The sequence below is a fragment of the Symphalangus syndactylus genome, chromosome 5, assembly GCF_028878055.3.
Source record: "Symphalangus syndactylus isolate Jambi chromosome 5, NHGRI_mSymSyn1-v2.1_pri, whole genome shotgun sequence".
Taxonomy (NCBI): Eukaryota; Metazoa; Chordata; class Mammalia; order Primates; family Hylobatidae; genus Symphalangus; species Symphalangus syndactylus.
In genome coordinates, this window is record NC_072427.2 from 85,508,304 (window position 1) to 85,528,052 (window position 19,749).

A 19,749-nucleotide genomic window follows, 5' to 3' on the forward strand; every position below is an offset into this window, starting at 1 on the left:
CACAGGGCACTAACACCTCAGTTGTCCAGTCAGCAACTTCATCAGACTGTGGCTCTAGTTCTTCCCTCATTAAAAGGGATGCATCATGGGAGAACCACATGCCAACAGCACAGACAGTAGTAGACTGGCCCAGCAAGGCAGCTCTAGGGTGGCTGGGCGGGGGTGGGCCTGATGAGGCCTGGGCACTCCAGGGGGCCTCAAGTAAGGTGTTTTCAGCTTTGACAAATGCCAACACCTTGTTCACCTGGCCACCCTGGGGAGCAGGTGTACCAATGCACATGTGTAAATCTTGTCACCTTGCTGCACCCATCTGTCCCTGCACTGCACGCAGAAGGCGCTCAGGCCAGACACCTGGAGACTACCTGGTTCTTTCTCCCCTCTCACTCCACACCCCATGTCACCAGCTCTTCTCCCAAAGTTGGGCTAAACACATCAGCCTGTCTGCCTCTGCGCTGCTGTTACCACTCAGCTTGTGCAGGAGCCTCTCTGCCTTCTCTTGACCCTGAGAGCCCCCTCTCCTGGCAGCGGCCAGGGCTATGTCCTTATAAATAAAAAACGTGCTCTAACACATGCCCATGTGCTCATGGCCACTGGGAACATCGTCAGCCCTTCACCATGCCCACCAGAGCCTCTCCAACTTCCTGGGGTGCTTCCCTGTTCCCTCCTTGCCATGTCCTCGCGCAAGGCTTCATCAGACCCCACCTCTTACTGCTCAAGTCCCAGCTCACACAGCACCAACCCACCCCAGCGCTCCCCTCCCTCTCCCTCCACGCACAGTGCAGTCCACAATTTCTCTCCCTGTTTGTGGCCTGCCTCTCCCAGCGGGATGCAAGGCCCACATGGCTGGGGCAGGCTCGGTCTCCTCCACTCCTCCACCCCTCCATCCCGGGCGCCATGCCTGCCCCCACAGGCATGCTGTACACTGAGTTCCTCCACCCCCAGCTTTTCCTTGGCAGCCCCAGTACTTGTGCCAACACAGGGGCACACTTGGGGCTTTCGTGGCCTACTTCAGGCCCCGTGGACACATGCAACAGCTGTCCTCCCCTGTCCAGCGTCTTCACTTGGCTGCTACAGTTGTTTCCTAAAAATAAACCAAACAATCCTGAGTGCCGTAACATCCCTGAGATGCCTACACATCCTGGATGGTGCCTGTGGCAGTGGCTCTGCAGCTTTCTGCTCTTTAAAATAGGGCCATGTGTTGGTCTTCACCAGAAGGAAAAAGCATGAACTTCTATCATTTATTATTAATCTGTAATTTTTATTGAAAGGTGTCAACTGGATGGCAAGTGTTCAAACGTACACTAGTCGTCACCAGTTAAGGGATCAGCAAAAAAAGCACACAGCCCAAGTTGACTGTGCCGAGCGAACTCAGCTATGGCAACATGGGACAGACAGCTACTCTGAGTCTACAGGAGCAGGGCCAATGGCCGAAAACCAAACACAGCAAGCATGGGGACAAGCGTGGCAGAGCACAGAGGGCCAGATGTACCTCGTTTCCCTTCAGTCACCCCACTCACTGCTGCCTGGTACTCAGCATCACCCTGAGCAGACCCAGGGAGCACACTGTCCACACCCGACTCCCATAGGCCCCAGCAGCTCCCAGGAGGTCGCATGTGTGCTACCATTGTGGTGAAACTGCACAAGGCTCGCTGCTATGGATGGAGCTGTGGGCGCCACTGGCCTTGAGGGCCCAGAGTCAGCGCCCCCGGTAGGGGGCCTTGAGGGCCCAGAGTCAGCACCCCTGGTGCGGGGTAGGGGTGGGGGAGGGGGATTCCCGGCTCCTTGTGCAAAGCTGGTTGCCCCTCCACGCTCACTCCCCCGCTGGCCTGACCACCCTGCTTTTCCCACCAGGCCCTGAGCTCTGCTAGGACAGACTCGAGCCTCATCCTCAGTGTCCACAGCTCTCAGCCGGGTGCTTCCTGTGAGGAAGATCATGGACGCTTCCAATTGTGATGTCCTCAACTAACTAATCACAGCCAGGGAATGTTACCTGTGCCCTGTTGCCTTTTGGGACCATGTGGGCTGTATCCACTTTCTCTAAAACACATCTAAACTTGATTGCATACGAACTGACCTCTAAGTCCTTAAATCAGAAACATTTGTAAATGAAAGGGCTTTAAATGGGTTACTATTGATGTGAAAGGGATCTACTTAGTACAATCCTCACTAACAACTGTTTTCCCAGGCAGCTATTATTGTCCTCTTCTAAGGAACAGAAACACCTCACGGGTCACTCTGGATGGGAAGCCTCTGACCAGCCTGCGGTCTGCAAAACGACAGTTGGCCGAGTGGGCAAGGGAGCACTGGGCGAGAGTCCGGAACTGAGCCTGTTTCACGCCCTCTAGCTCTCCGACCTGGGTCTGAAGTGTCTGGTGCTGTGAGTTAAGATTCACATCTGGGTCTGAAGTGTCTGGTGCTGTGAGCTGAGACTGTCTCACATCTTCCTGGTTGTGGTTCTATAGGCGGAGCAAGCCCTGGTGATTCAGTGCTAGCACAGCACCTGCATGAAGGAGTGCTCATGGGCATCAGCTACTGTCCCTAAAGCAAGGGGTGGGGCTTTCGTGGACAGACCTGCACGCTCCTGCTTCCCCATGTCCCTAGTCAGGTGTGGCTCTTTTTGGTAAATCAGAACCCAGTGTCACAGGATCCTCAGGGTATCATTTTTCTGGCCAGAAACCTCTGTCACTGGTGGCGCCTTTACCCGAGTTTTGCTTGGGCCTGCTGGGCTCATTCTGCCCACACAGCCTGGCAGGCTGCGCTCGGCTCACACTTCCAGCCTGGATCCCATGCCTGCCAAGGGTGAGCCAGGCGTGGAGCGGCAAGGGGTGTGTGAGTGAGTGGGCGTGGGGTCCAGCCATTGTGTACAGCCAGGCAGGTGGGGCGGGCAGACCCAGGCACTGGCATGGATACTGGTTCCCTGCAAGGCTGCAGCTGAACCAGGCATACCACAAACAGCTTCCATGGCTGAAACCAGGGAATACGGTAGTGCCCAGAAGCTTGGAAACACCAGGAACCGCAGGGACCTAAAGGGGGTGTCACCGCCCTGGCTCAGGGAGCTCCTAGGTCTGGGCTCTCTGAAGGGCTGCAGCTCTTCTCTCCTTCTCTCCTCCTCTCCTCATTGCCTGCAACGTGGCAAGCAATGGGTGTGTTTCAGCCCTGTTTGTGTCATAGCTCCTTCAGACCTGCCATTCAGCAGGTGCTGAGTTCTTCTCCCGTGTCCAGGAAGAATGAGGTGCGTGGACAAGTGGAAGGTGAGCAATGCGAAGAGGTGCTTCACTGAGTGACAGAACAGCTCAGAGAGACCCACAGTGGGCAGCTATTCTCCATAAGCAGGTCGTCCTGTCTTCTGCCCGAGTCTGGCTGAGTCCGGGGGTTTTTATGGGCTTCGGAGGAAAGTGTGTGCTGATTGGTGCATGGGCAGTCATGGGTGAGCCCTGAAAAAGCACCATAAGTTCTCACTCCGGTCTGCGGAACTGACAGCCTGGCCCCCAGGCCTCAAGCCCTCTGTAAGCTGAAGGTGGAGTTTCACCAGGGACCCTCCCCTTTCTTCCCAGAGCTTGTCTGCCTCCTGCCACCATTATCCTGTAGTCCACAGTGCGCACGGCACCCAGGGTGTTCCTGCCGAGGGTTGGCTGCAAGGCCTGCGCTGTGCTTCCTTCAGCTCCGCACTGGCCTCCCTCTCATGCTCGTCAGCACCCAAAGTCTGGGGGTGCCGAGGCAGCAGGGTGCTGGCATGTCAGCACTGCCCTGAGCAAACACACACCCAGCCAGGTTGTGACAGTGCCCCAGCTCGGCCACAACTTTGCTCTGAAACTGGAGCGGGTGCTGGGAGTGGGGAGAGACCAGGCAGTGGGAGCAGGCACTTCTCAGCCTGTCGGGGCAGGGGGGCTTCCTGGGCCCCGGCGAGTGCAGGGATGCCTGGATCCATAGCTGCTAATGGACAGCTGCAGCTGTGCCCAGGATGGCGGGGCTCCTGCCCCTCCAACTTGGAAGGGGGTGGGGCTTCCACCTGTTCCCAGCTCCCACCAGCTCTGGGGAGCACGGCCCTAGCCTCCCCTGCTGCAGCTGACACCATGGCAGCAGCAACTCTAGACGGGCTGCAGCTGCCATCACCAGCCTCATCCACACTGCAAAAACTGATATTGACTAAAACACTAGATGGTACTGACTACAGCAAGCAAATGCAGGCCAACTAATCCTGCCAAGTTATTTGCAGTATAAATCCTATAAAGCAGATCTTTAAAACCCTGGCTATTTATACTCTCGGGAGAATTACAGTAATTCTTACAGAAATATATTTTCAGTCATGTTTTAACTTGTTTTCTGTTAACCTTCTAGGTGCACACCTTCTGTATGAGTTGATTACTTAACAACACAATGACCCTAACAGAAAATGGGATAATAACATAGAGTTCAACTTGTGGAAATGAATAAAAAAGGAGTAAAACCCAATTTCAGTATACGCTCTGTAAGGAGGACACTCACCATAATGAAATGATTAGAAGGCAAATAAAATTCTACCTTGTTTACAATAAAAATCCATAACGTTATGAGTGGAAGTCATATCCAGGAAGATTTTTAGTAAGAATTCCAGACACATAAAATCTAGAACATGCTGCTTATATTTAATTAATTAACAATATTTAGCACTGAGATAACTAAACAGAAGTAAGCAACCGGAAGTATTTTAAAAAACACAATCATCATGGCAAAGCAGTGCTGGGGCAACTCTAAGGGAACAAAGCTGAATCAGAGAGCATGGTGAGCGTTACAAATGTGCATGGAACATGTGAACACACATACGTCACAAGACAGTAAGCAAGAAGAAGGCTGGACGCCACTCCTTTTAATGGGAGTTAAAACAACCAAACAGAAAGAGATTATGCGAACGTCTGTAAGCCCTCCCACTGCAGCGGCTCCCGGCAGGGATCTCCCACCTCCTTCGGTCCAGCTCTACAAGGATCTGTGAAAATGATGGAGGTTAATTTCTTCAGTTACCTGCACCCTGAGTCCACTGGATAAAGACCATGTGTTTTCCTTCCATCTAAGGGACCTGGAGCATGTGCCTTGACAGAAGGCAGCCCCTACCCGATGGGCCTGAATGGAGGCAGACATGGTGACCTCCCTGAAAGAGAACCAGGTTTCTGTGGTCAACCTTCCAGCAGCCTACTATGATCGATAATTGTCTTCAGACAAACACCCAATTAAAAAATGTGAGCAAAATTCATAAAAGAATAAATGCAAACAGGCTTTAATACGTTGACTTTTGAAAGTTTCCTTTCATTCAGTAGAAAGCAAAGATAGTTGTCAAAGTGACAAACAGAGCATGGAAGTGACAGGTTGGCTCAGGAACAGGGACAAGGGTCATTTTCTATGGTGAGCAGCACCCATCTGGCCTCTTGGAAGCCAACACAACCAGGCCTCCCATGGGGAGCAGCCCCCTTGGCCTGACATACCTTGTTCACACTGCTGTCCAGAGGATAAAACAATCCCAAAAGTCAGAAGCAGCTGGCAATGGGAGAGGACTATGGCGGTTAAGAGGTGCAAAGGGGCCTATTTGCCTCCCACTGGACACCAGGAATGAAGCTGGAGGGATGAGGCCAACCCTCTTGTATGCTCACATCATCCTCCAAGGCAGAGGTGAGGCATTACTGAGCTCCTGGTCATAATAACACAAAAACATAAAGCCTTAAACACTTCTAAATCTAATTCTAGTACTATGAATTGGAAGAAAATTATTACGGCTTTGCTCCCATTCAAAGATTTAGCTTCAAGGATGATGATATAGTTTGGCTGTGTCCCCACCCAAATCTCATCTTGAATTGTAGCTCCCATAATTCCCACGTGTGTGGGAGGGAACCAGTGGGAGATAATTGAATCCCGGGTGCAGTTTGCCCCATACTGTTCTCGTGGTAGTGAAGAAGTCTCATGAGATCTGACTTTTTAAAAGGAGTTTCCCTTTTGCTTGGTTCTCATTTCTCTTTGCTGGCTGCCATGTAAGACGTCCCTTTGTTGCTCCTTCATCTTCCATCATGATTGTGAGGCCTCTGCAGTCATGTGGAACTGTGAGTCAATTAAACCTCTTACTTTATAAATTACTCAGTCTTTACTAGCAGTGCGAAAACAGACTAATGCAGATGATCACCTTTGCTTTTTCGTAAAGTTTATTTTGTATCTATGTTTCCTAATTCTTACAATGAACATGTACTGCTTCCACAAGAAAAAAAAATAAATTTTATTCTAAGCCTCCCTTCCACATACACGAATATGCCTTACTCTATACAGAATTTCACATGCAGTCTGGAAGGGGAGCAGACCCACGGGAGACTGAGCCACACTCCAACCCACCACAAGCTGTCTCTGCAGTCTTATCTGCAACCACCATCAACCAAAAGAACGGCACACTTTTCCACGATATTACACAAAATATTGTATGCCCTGTACATTCTAGCATACTGTCAGGTCTCAGACAGCCTGTGCAACTGGCCCAAATACAGGCAGAATAAACAGCTGCTAAGCAGAGGGACACCCGCGGGGTGTGGGGATGTGAGGAAGGTAGGACAGCTCAGGGTGCTTTGGTGGAGGAAGTGGAGGAAACACATATGGGACCTGTGAGCCTTGAGCATGAGGCTGCTGCACAGTGGCCTCGGGGAGGTCTCTCCCCAAATCCCCAAGAGCCACAAAATGATGTCACTGGTACAGGACCAAAGATCCCTAAACTCTCTGACACAATTTTGCAAATTTAAGGCATTTATTCCATCCTATTATCACTACTACACATACTATATATTTTATACCTAACAAATTATGTGTTTTATAAGGCCTAGAGCAAAACTTCCAGATGGTCCCGTTTGCTTCCACATTCTGCCTCACTGTGTTCTACACTAACACCCTCTTCAGATGGGACTCTGGAGGCAATGGTCAGAAAGAACCCCCAAAGGATGAAGCCAGTGGCTGAGAGAACAATGGACAGGGGAGTACCCCCACCACCCCAACCCGAGAAGAATCAGGGTCTGGAGAATGAGGATGCTCCTTGCTGTGCAGGGTGCAGGAAGTTGACCAGGCTGGGCCCTTCCGCCTCCTCTCCTGCATGATTGTATTTTATCAGTTACCCTGTCCCTGTGTGGCTCCCAGGCTGCCGGCCCACGAACAGCCACAGCCAGACCAATGAAGCAACAATCAGGGATCACCCCGAGGTCTGGACACCAGCTGGAAGGAGGTGATGGGCAAGGACACAGGCTTGCCTCCCGTGGGGGTGCTGTGCAATGTGTGGTGTGTGCCACTGCATCTGGGCCAACTCACACAGCTTCCTGCGTGCTTCTCTGCATTCTTTCTTGCCTTTCTATTGCTGGACTAGAAGCAACTGCCACGGCGTCTTCTGTTAGAGAACAGAGCTTAAGGATGGAAGAAGCCTAGGTCCCTGAGTGACTTCGAGGGCCAGCTGTGCCACAGAGCATCACCCTTGCTTCTGATGTGGTCACAGGCCCTGGCCCTTCTTGTCCCTGTCCCTCGTTACCCCCACCCTATGCACGTATGTCCATACGTGTTCACACATACAGAGCCACAATGGTCCACGCGCTCGTTTCCCGCATCAGTCCAGCATGCCTGAGCAACGGCAAGCTTAGAAAGCTACATGAACTGCTGAAGGAGACATCCAGCAACAAAATCACAGGTCAGAGCCGGTGCGTGAGAGCACAGACCTTCATAGGGCCCTGCCTTCGTGAAGGTGCTCTGTCCTTCACAGCGCACACGCAGCAGCAATGCACTTGAAAGACTGTCCACTTTGCTCTACTTGACACAACCTAAGTAAGTTCCTGCTTATTTGAAAGTTGTGGTTAATTTTCTGGAATCAAAGGGAAAAAAAAGACAACGATGTAAACTTTATTTTCAATATTAACGCTTATAATTGCACTAAGAAGTGGCACTGTTCAATTTGCTTTGGATCCAATTTCCACAGTATTTCAAGTGCAATTTCACAAATCTACTTCTATATGCTTACTTTAGAATTTCAATTGTTAACCTAGAGTGTATGCACCTATGCTTGAAATGCACCCTGTAGCTGAGAGGAGCTCCTGCCCAGGCAGCAGAGTCTTGTGCTGCAAGGCCCATCAGCACAGATGCAGTGAAAGGGACACACACAGCCATTACAACAGGTTCTAGGAGATCTGGGCCTTCTATCCATAATGCTGCTGTCCACTGGGGGTTCAACTTTCCTTACTTGGGCCCCTCTCCTGGCAGACACTGCTAGAGAATGGTGTCTTCCATTCTCACCAGATACTGGAGAATATCCCTCCCCACTACTACACATATAGTGCAGCAGTGACAAATCACATAAATCCACCCTCTTCACGCACCTAGTGGGATTTCAGGTGGCCCATTCCAGAACAAACCTCAAGCCTGAAAGCTGTGGCTGCCCCCTGCCACTGCCATCCCATTACCCCCACCTTCCCTAAGCATGTCCAAACCCCTGGTGCCAGCATGCAGAAGGGTGCAATGAGTACTTGTTGGATGAATGGAACAATGGATTGATGGAGGAGTAGGTGGAGGGGGGTAGATGGATGAATGGATGACAGATGATGGCTGATGGGTGATGGGTGGGTGGGTGGATGGATGGATGATGGGTAATGGGTGATGATGGGTGGGTGGATGGATGGATGATAGATGATGGATGATGATGAGTGGGTGCGTAGGTGGATGGATGGATGAATGGATGATGGGTGATGATGGGTGGGTGGGTGGATGGATGGATGGATGACAGACGATGGGTGATGATGGGTGGGTGGATGGATGGATGGATGGATGACGGATGATGGGTGATGATGGGTGGGTAGATGGATGGATGGATGACAGATGATGGGTGATGATTGGTGGGTAGATGGATGAATGGATGATAGATGATGGGCGATGGGTGATGATGGGTGGGTGGGTGGGTGGATGGATGGATGGATGGATGAATGGATGATGGGTGATGGGTGATGACGGGTGGGTGGGTGAATGGGTGGGTGAATGGAAGATGGATGAAGGGGGATGATGGGTGATGACGGGTGGGTGGGTGGGTGAATGGATGGATGAATGGATGATAGATGATGGGTGATGATGGGTGGGTGGATGGATGGATGAATGGATGATGGGTGATGATGGGTGGATGGATGGATGGATGGATGATGGATGATGGGTGATGGTGGGTGGTTGGGTGGGTGGATGATGGGTGATGGTGGGTGGGTGGGTGGATGATGGATGATGGGTAATGGGTGATGATAGGTGGGTGGATGGATGGATGATGGATGATGAGGGATGATGGGTGGGTGGGTAGATAATGGATAATGGGTAATGGGTGATGATGGGTGGGTGGGTGGATGGATGGATGGGATGAATGGATGATGGATGATGGGTGACGATGGGTGGGTCGATGGATGATGGATGATGGGTAATGGGTGATGATGGGTGGGTGGGTGGATGAATGAATGGTTGGATGAATCAATGATGCGTGGGTGGGTGGATGGATGGATGGATGGATGATGGATAATGGATGATGAGGGATGATGGGTAGGTGGGTGGGTGGATGGATGGATGAATGGATGATGGGTGATGAGTGATGATGGGTGGGTGGATGGATGGATGAATGGATGATGGGTGATGGGTGATGATGGGTGGGTGAGTAGGTGGGTGGATGGATGGATGGATGAATGAATGGATGATAGGTGATGGGTGATGATGGGTGGGTGGGTGGGTGGATGAATGAATGGATGATGGGTGATGGGTGATGATGGGTGGGTGGATGGATGGATGGATGGATGGATGGATGGATGGATGGATGATTGGTGATAGGTGATGATGGGTGGATGGGTGGGTGGATGGATGAATAGATGGGTGATGGGTAGATGCGCAGATAGATGGATGACTAGATGGACAGATGGATGATGAATGGGTGGGTAGATGGGTAAATGAGTGAATAGATGGATGATAGGTTGATGGATAGATGGATGGACTACAGTGAGTAGATGGACTGGTATATGGATGGGTGGATAAATGCCATCCCATCCTATACCTCCAGGTGCTGCCATGCTCTGCATCTCACAAAGAGTTGCTCTCTTTGTAAGGTAAGAGTCATGGCTGGCACCAGAGAAGGAGGCTGACACGACAGCTGCCTGCTTCCTCCCCTTGGCCAGCTGGCTCTGCTCACTCTGTGAAGGGTGAAGGTCAGGAGTCCCAGGGCTTCTCCTCCAGAAGTACTCAGGGGGAGCAGGCCTCTCTACGTTTGGACCTCCACCTCCACAGAGGTCCCCACACCCTGTTCACCTCTATCCTGGAAACATGGGGGAGCCCAGCATCAGACTAAAACACAGTTCAGAGCTGCTGCCAGAGGACAGTGGTCTTCACATGTGTGTACATGACTAAGCACAGATAAGGATGTTATCACATAGGAGACAAACAAAACACTCAGTGAGAAATACATCTGGAAATATAGGATGCTATTCAGACAGCAGGAGGGTGGGGAGGGAAGGACTGCCTCTGTGTTCTTACCTCTCTCCCCTCCCACTGGTCATCAACTTAGCAGCAGTGCTGTGAGTGAATGAGGCTACAGCAGCAGCCACTGGGCACTGGCTGGGTGCAGGAAGCACGCCATATATGGGCACTAACTGCTCCTCAGAATCCTGCCCTGTGGCTCCCAGACCTCTCCCAGGTCTCGTGCTGGCAGCATCTGCCAGGGTGGCAGTGTCTGCTTGATGGGGGCTCTGGCCACTATTTAAATGGCACATTATTCTTTAGCCCTATTTTCCTGATGATTAAGCTAATCCATCTGAGGCCCCCACACAGTCAACAGTCAATTATTTGCCCTGTGGAAGGGAGTAACTGCATGGATAATTCAGGAGTGATGAAAAGAATCACTAAAATTATATTGCCACTGAGGCCAACTAAAACCCGTAACTTGCTACTACATTGTTTTCATCAAAGAATTACATTTTAAAAGGTGTACATTATACCAGTCTTAGGAAACAAAACCATGCAATACACATGATTTACAGTACCCTAGAAATATACAGTATAAAAGGCTATTTTACATCTTATAAAACTTTGCCAGTTTGGTATAAATGTGATGGCCAATCTTAATAATATCCATAATTTCAAAGGTATTTTTATTAGTTTCAAAGATAATGCTTATTATAAAATATCAACAGCAAGAACTAACACATAACATGATACTGTTTAATAACACTCACAATGAACTTACTCACACAGGAATGACCAAGGAACACAAGCCATTTAATACGTGGGCTTCATTGTTACATCTTATAGCCCTCTCAATTTCTTATAACCTTGGTCTGAAAATGCAACATATTTGAGAGTGGTTCTCCCACTGCAGAATGAGATTATGGAATGCATGAAAAAGACATTTTAAGCTTGAATCACAGTAAATTCCAAAAGAATGACAACAGAATTATTCTTGTACTTCTCAATATTTTTCCCAACTTAAATGATTAGTGATGACTGTCCACGGGAAAAGTGGTGGTAATTCTAAATTGAGGGTATTTGGTAAAAATGTCCTTTAGTTTTTGCCTGTGCCTTTGTTTTACTCCCTATTGCCTGTCTTAGTGACATCTCAATTTCTAAAGCTTAACTGACGAAACAAAAACAGGCCAATGCCGTGACCTCTTGAGGTTAGGGCAGAGGGGGCTGCACAGATCGGCTGTCCTGAGACCGCCCGTCAGTCCAGGAAAGCATCGAGGGTGTGGCATCCCCAGCCCTGGACACAAGCACCTGGCAGCATGGTGCCCAGAGGGCCCAGGGTCAGGGGTTCCCCACTCCCAGACACAGACTTCCATTAGGTGCTGTCGCCCTTGTTATATTAGCAAGGTACTATTACAAGATTGCTGACTTTGAGATTCATCTGTTCTTCTTCTTTTTAGGAAGCCACACCAAAAAACTGAGGTTAATTTTATTTCCTGAAGAGATAGCCACCTCCTGCCACAGAATGTCCCGAAGGCCCTGTGGTGGTGAAGTGCTGTACTCCAGTCCTGTCGGGTGGGGGACACTAAGGGGGCGCCCAGAAGACACACAGGCAGAGGCACTGATCACGCCTGTGTTCAGCTGTTCTCCGGGCGAGACACATCTTTTCACTAAGGCATTTTCTATTAATTATTTCATATTATACAAAGAGAAAAAAAAAACATCAACAGCTTTTAAAGCAGCAGTTCATGTCCAAAAACCAGTAGCTTGTGATGTGTATAGTCATGGACAACTTTTGAATCCGGTTTTGAGAAAAAAAAATCTAGATTTTAATGACTTAAAGCATTAAGTTGAATTAAAAACTGGTATTAACCTGGAGTGCAGAATGTAAGGAATTTGCTCTCCATCCTTTTAAAGGGGAAATATTTCCACAATGGTTGCTACAGCCTTGCTTTCTAGAGCATGAAGAACAGTTTTAATGTAGAAAAGTCATTAACGAAGAGTGCGGCAAAGGAAATCTCATACAAGCAACTATCCCTGGGAGAAAAACCTTTTCTGTAGCTCAAAGCTACAAACTTAAAAGTTTTATAAATATCTTTCCAAAGACATACTCCAGACTCTGAAGCTAAATGATTTCTATTCATGTTTACAGACATGTTTTTGAATCTTCCTTTTTAAGTGCCCCTATCTAAAATTCTATAAAATGCCAACAACAAAAAAGGCACTTAAAAAGGGAAAACAGGAAGTAACTGGCATCAGCAAGATTAATTCACAAAGCCCTCTATCCCAGAAAACACTTCTGTATTGCATTAAAGACTAATGCTTCACATTGAAGAATGAAAACTAAATGAATTACCTTTCCTCTCAGAGCGCTTCTTGCGCCTCCTTTTATACCGACGCCCCATGACGCTGAAAAAGGTCCCCATGTGCAAGGGCCCAGTGGTGGACGATGCCATGCAGACACGCCAATGCCAGCCCCAGCCGGCCCCAGCCTCATTCTGTCCCTCAGTCACTCAGGGCAGCAGCACAGCGACTCACTTCCGTGTGCCAGCAGCTGCGACAACAGCAGCCCCTGCCGACGAGGGAGCCTCCTTCTCTGCCTTGGGCCCATTCATCACGCTGCAGTTAGGCAGAACTAGGCTGAAGGGGCCCAAACACCACAATGACTTCAGAGCACACCACCCAGAGAATGACATGTGACAGCTAACCCTTCAGTGCAGTCACGGCCAAAACACCACGAGCAGAGGGGAGAGAACGATAGCTGTGAATCTTCCTAGGGAAACAAATCTCCCACAGCAGACACACCAAAGTCCTGTTTAAATGGAAACCCTAATACAAAAAATCTATCAATAAAAGAGTACAGTTTAGAAAATAAAGCTGCAAAAAGTAACAGGCTACCACACAACGCAATGCAGAGAGGCTCAGTAGACGCCAGCTGATGAAAACAGCTCCATATAAAGTGCAGGTGAGTGGTCAGGATGTCACCAGTGAAATCCCCAGGACAGGAAACTGCAGGCCACTGACAAGCAGATCCCCCTGCCCCCAGACAGCACTCTTCCTCCTCTCTTAACTCATGTGTCTCAGACCAGCGCTGACCTGCCTTGTTCATTACTGCAGAGCAGGGGCACAGCTCATGCCCCAGGTGAATGACACACAGCCAAGGGAGGGGCAAACGCCAACATCTTCCCATTTTCCACTGTGCCTGGCTTGATCAGCACAGCCAGCCTGTGACTAGCACAGTACCATGACCAGCCTGGGGCGAGCAGGGACACACATCACACACATGTACATGCACACACATCACATACACACATCATACAGCATTTGGTGCCTCTGCCACTCGGGATCCAGCATTTAGGGCTGGCACAGCAGAACCCACAGCCCTCAGCCTCCTCTTGTCCAGAAAAACGCTGTTCAGGCCCCAGGGAGATGCTTCCCCTGAGATGGCCTGTGTCTCTGGAACAAAAGGCAGCTGCATCCAAATGCCCTGAAGATTAGGCTGTCTTAGTAGGTGTCCGATTACGGGGAGGAGTCAAGTAAAAGAAGCACTCATAGGCAAAAGAAAAAAAAGACAAATTAATTAGTCAGATTCTTTCTCTTGGCACAATGCAATTACTGTCTCATGTAACAAAGTACCTTTTCCCAATAATGACCAGCATCCACTTTCTAATTCATTATTCCAAAGGTATACATGAATTAGTGCAATGTTTGTGACAACTGCACATGGCACCTAAGGAAATTATGCCATATTAAGCAATTCTTATTGCTCTTAAATTTGTGTGTCCAGGCATACTCTGCGTAAGCACAGTGAATTATTTTCATTTTCTATTGCCTCAGCATCTATCTGGAATATGAGCTGCACTTTCTACTACTAGCAGCAGAGTTCAGCCACCCTTGACACTTTCTAGTTCTACACCACACCCAGTGGCTCAAGCCAGTAACAGAGATGAGAACCTAGAGGCATCTTTCACTCAGGCACCTGCCCACGCACTTCAAGTGACCCCACCCTACTCCCTTATTTGTTCTGCTGCTTGGCTGCAGTGCCCTCCCTCTCTCTCTTTGCCTGACCCTTTGTTCCTGCTTGCATGACCCAGGCACAGAGGACCGCCCTCCTGACTCATAGCACCCTCCCTACTCAGGACCTGTAAGTAAAAATCTTTGGACATGCTTCCCCCATTGTGTGGTGTACTGAATTTGTGCCTGAATTTGTGTTGGGCTCCTGGCACGACTGACAGTCAGGCAGGAATAACCTGGACATGGATCAGACAAGAGCCACCGGGGCATCTGTCAGTACACACACATTTCAAGAGGGACCCCTTGGTCACAGGTGGAACAACGAGACATCAGGCCGACCGTCAGGCAAAGCAGCATCTCATGAAAGCACTGGAAACAGCATGCCCAGCCCCTTCACTTCTCGTTAGGGTGAGGTGCCAGCCACTCTGGCACTGGAACCCCAATTTAGCTGGAGGCCCTCAAAACACCGTAAGACTCAGGCTCCATGTCAGCAATCAGACAGATGTCAGACATCAGAATTATCAATAGTTTTGTTTCTTATAAAATTATTAATATAACTAAATTTTCAAAGTATTAAATTTAAAACTCAGCTTTAAACAATTTTGATTTAAACATTTCACATTAACTACTTTATATCTTATAACTTTTAATAATTTAGAAAAAATAATTTTTTGAAAACAAAAAATTATAATTTTTGCTTTATTTCCTTAAATTCAAATTTTTGATAAAAATATATTCAAATTTTGTATACTTCAAATTCAATGATATTTTTGTTTGTTTGTTTGAGACAGAGTTTTGCTCTGTTGCCCAGGCTGGAATGCAGTGGCGGGATCTCAGATCACTGCAACCTCCGCCTCCTGGATTCAAGCGATTCTCCTGCCTTGGCCTCCCAAGTAGCATGCGCCACCAAGTCTGGTTAATTTCTTTTGTATTTAGGCCGGGCGCGGTGGCTCAAGCCTGTAATCCCAGCACTTTGGGAGGCCGAGGTGGGTGGATCACGAGGTCAGGAGATCGAGACCATCCTGGCTAACACGGTGAAACCCCGTCTCTACTACAAAATACAAAAAAATTAGCCGGGCGTGCTGGCGGGCGCCTGTGGTCCCAGCTACTCGGGAGGCTGAGGCAGGAGAATGGCGTGAACCCAGGAGGTGGAGGTTGCGGTGAGCCGAGATCGTGCCACCGCACTCCAGCCTGGGGGACAGAGAAAGACTCCGTCTCAAAAAAAAAAAAAAAAAAAAAAAAAAAAAAAAAAAAAAAAAATTTCTTTTGTATTTTTAGTAGAGACGGGGTTTCACCATGTTGGTCAGGCTGGTCTCGAACTCCCGACCTCAGGTGATCCGCCCTCCTTGGCCTCCCAAAGAGCTGGGATTACAGCGTGAGCCACTGCATCTGGCCCAATGACATGTTTTATTTTTTAATCCTTTAGATCAAGTGGTAGCAAACATTTTCTGTAAAGGGCCAAAGAGTAAGTACTTTAGACTTCATGGCCACGTCTCTGTTGCACTATTTTATTTTTTAACAACTCTTTAAAAAACGTAAACACTGCACAAAAACAGGCTGTAGGTCGCCATGTGCTAGCACTGCATTAGGCCATGAACACCAATAGAACAAGCATTATCTGAAAATGCTTAATATAAAACATGATTAGTGATTTGCCGAAATAAAAACAAAATAATCAATGTTATGGGAGATATATGCACTTGCTGATAAATCACGTCTTGATCCTGTTACTCATTCAAACATGAGTGGCCTCTGAACAGAACACCCAGATATGCACAGTAACAGTTAAACTCAGTGGTCTTTGATATTTTGCCAACATTAATTCATATAAAAACCATAGGTCTCCACATATTTTTTTCATTTTGAAGATGTATTTGTCAAAGAAGAAGACACAACATATTGTATCAATAATGCACTGGCTTGACTTAAAGCTCTGAAAGATTTAGACATGATATGAGGCCCCCATTTGAACTCTGGTGCCCCAACCCCTGCCAGTGTCAGGGACAGGCCCAGGGACAGCAGGGCCACCTGAGTGCCCCCAGATGCTGCGCACAAGGAGGCAGCCAGCAACTCATCAGCATGCATGGTGCAGCCGTGATGGATTTCTGCTCCATGTTCCCAGTACAGAGGACAGAGCTGGTGTCAGGATGAGCTTCTGAGACAGAGCAAGTGGGGAGCCTGCCGAGAGGAATAGGGGCCTAAGACAGGAGGAACAGAGGCCACATCAGGAGCCAGCAGAGACTGATGCATCATGGGAAGCTGCCCAGGGGCCCGTGTTGTTGCACCCGGCAACATGCGGGTGTCTGGGTTGCGCCGGGCCAGACCTGAAAGGGCCTTTCACGCTGAGGTGATGTCTCTGAACGCCATCCTGAAAGCCATGGAGAGTCTGCAGGTTTGCATCCAGCAGTAAGGAAGGTGGACGGATTATGTGGGGATAGGTGAGGAAGACAGGAGAGAGGGAACAGGGGATAGTCACAGTCCTATCTCCGGCCAGTCAGGGACGAGACAGCCTAAACTCTCCCATGGTGGCATGGGTGGAGAGAGAAGCTGGGGAGAAGAAATGATGCAGAGATCTCGCCAGGCCAGGGAGAGAGAAACAATGCTCCCAGAGGAGGGGCGGATGTTAGAGCAAAGCCGAGCCCAGCTGCTGGCGAACGCGTCTGTGATGCCCATGAGCAGCTGGGAGCTCAGCTCTGCTCTACTTCTTGACTGCTGCAGAACTCAGCACCAGCTCCAGTGCCCTCAGAGCCCTGATTTTTCACAAACCAACTCCTCCAAGCTTCCCCTGTGGGCAGGACACATAGGCCAGAGTTGCTTTGTCACATCTCTTCTCTCTCCACCAGGTCATGGCAAACCTTCCTGACATACTTTATGGCATTACAGCAAAGGGGAGCCCAGGCCCTGGTGCTAAGGCAGGAGCCTCGGTGTCATCAGGTGGGAGCCTCCGCCACCCGTCTGGATTCTTTCCTTCAATGCTGACAATACTGGTGCTGTCACGGGACAGTGAACTAGCGGTGGGGCACCTAGGGCCAGCCTGACACCCACGGGCAATCAGCCACTGGTAGCCGTAACTCCACCTCAATTCCTTTTACCCAGCTCGTACCTTCACAGAGGCTGCCATGGCCCTGAGGGCTTGGGAACTGGTGGGCAGGTCCGTGAGGGCATAAAGGAGTGAAAACCAAGGAGAAGGTGAGTGGGACAAAAGCTGTCTGCAAAGGCTGCCCCCATGTCTGGGGCAGGATCCTCGGGGAAGCAGAGCCTCTGTTCTCACAGATGCTTAAGCTTGGACGGGGGATGGGAGGGGAGAACGCCTATTTCTGATAGTGACGCTGACAGGCCTCTGGTGGGGTGAGTTCAAGAGGGCTGCACCGCAAGGCCCTGCGCATCACTCGACGAAGCCTCATCAGACAGCACAGAGTCTGTGCAACAGACTCTTGCTTTCTCTCAGTGACAGAGGAGAAGTGGTGGTGGTAAAGCAGGAACCACTGCATGGGGCTCAGGAGAGAAGCTGAGAGGATGCTGGGAGCAGAAACAGAGAGAGGTGCCAGGGGGCAGCATGGGAGCCAGGAAGGTTCACAGTTGCTGACCTGCATGGCTATCACAGTGAGATGGGGGACTAAGGCCAGGGCAACTGCAGAACGCGCTGAGCAACATGCGGGGCACAACCCACAGCTCTGGGGCCAGCCTGGCTGCAGGAGCCCCTCCTTCACTGCAGCTGTGTTGTTCCTGTGCCCCCAGGAGGCCTGGCCTGAGACAGATAAGATGACCCATTTTGGTAAAAGAGGCGTGTGGAAAACATCAAATCACTCCCTTCTCTCTCCAGTCTAAGGAAGCACGTTTTACAGTTTCACAAGTCACCTTGCACAAAATCCTTACCTAAGCACGCATCTGTGCACACATCTGTGCTTAGCTCCCTGCTGGGAGTTCGGGATCTCCTGTTAAATATGGATGCACAGTGTACCCCCAACAGAGGACGTCAAAAGCAACCCACAGGATTAGAACCAAGAAACCACAAAAGGGAAACATAAATGTTCTTTAATTATTTCAAATAAGAAACAATAAAACCTCTTTGGACCTATTTTATAGTAGAAATTCACTTACTGTATTTGAAAACTGTCAGGGGGAATTTCTGTAGGTTTATTAATTTAATTATTCCCTTGCCATGCATCAAACAAGTGAGGTGCACAGTTATGAAAAACGACTCCACACTGTGATTAACCAGGTCTGAGAAACTGAGGACTAGCCAGAAGTTCAACAATACCAGAGCACATGAACTGACCTGGCTGAGAAGACCCAGTCGCCAGGTGAGCAGTGCTGTGACCCCTGAGGGGGGCTGGCCAGGCCCAAGCACAGTGGCTGCTGGGACTAGCTGCACTGTCTCTCCAGCCGAGGCCCCAGGGGTCTCCTGACAGGGACAGAACCAAAGAAGAAACAATTTGAGAAGTGGAGCCAGAACTTCTAGAGAAGAAGCCAGAATTTTTATCCAGGAGAAAGCACTTAATATTGTCATGGTTTTAGGCAGTCCAGATCAAGCCAATCACAGGGTAAGAAAAAAGGAAAAGACAGATGGTAAACAGCTGTCTGAACTCTGGATTCTTTATGATGAAATGATTCTGGAGAAATAAAGTGCTTATAGAAGTTGGGTAAAAACAAGGACTGTTGCTACCTGGTTGCTGGACACGCTCATGTTTTCAGAAGTCCAACTCTCTGCCTTCTCCCTCTAGGTCAGGGTTTTCATGTGATTTGGTTTCTACAGGAAGCTGAGCTCAATAGTGGGCTTTAGTCTGTCTAGTTTACCCCCACACCCACCACATCCGTGGAAAGAGGTGGCCAAGAGGCCAAGCCACTCCCAGGGAGGCTGCTGGTGGTATTCTGTGTCCTGCCGGCTCTAGCAGGACGCAGCCCTGGGAGAGTCGTGGTCCAGCTGAAACCAGGTTGCCTTGCAACTTCCTATCATTCCCCCGTTTCCCAACTGATACATAACTCATGACTGTTGTTTTCCTTGAAATGAGAAAAGTAGAATTTCCCCATCTCCATTGTAACTCTTACCTTAAAAGACCAAACTTGTATAGCAAGCCACAATTCAGAAAAGTATATTCAAGAAACAACTTGCAAAGTATGCCTAAACTCCCATACTTTAAAATCCCGGCAGAATGGATCAGGTAAGTCCAAAACCATAACCCCACCACGGGCAGTGACAACAGCTATCTGGCCGTAGGTAAAGGCTCCTAGTGAGGAGTCCACGGCTCGGTGAGAAGGTGGTCAACATGACTGGCAAAGGTCATG

At 49.3% G+C, this 19,749-nt stretch overlaps 1 protein-coding gene across 10 annotated transcripts in view; it reads right to left on the minus strand.

Annotated features, from left to right (window-relative positions):
• Positions 1–19,749, minus strand: part of ADARB1 (adenosine deaminase RNA specific B1) — a 155,114-nt gene that overhangs the window by 64,406 nt on the left and 70,959 nt on the right. Inside the window, exon 1 of one of the 10 annotated variants that reach the window (XM_055279944.2) lies at positions 12,806–13,220. The exons of the other annotated variants lie outside the window; for them this stretch is intronic. Coding sequence (XP_055135919.1) covers positions 12,806–12,905 — 100 coding nt within the window. The 5' untranslated portion in view covers positions 12,906–13,220. Of the gene's footprint in view, positions 1–12,805; positions 13,221–19,749 lie in introns of those variants that run through there. 10 annotated transcript variants of the gene reach the window in all.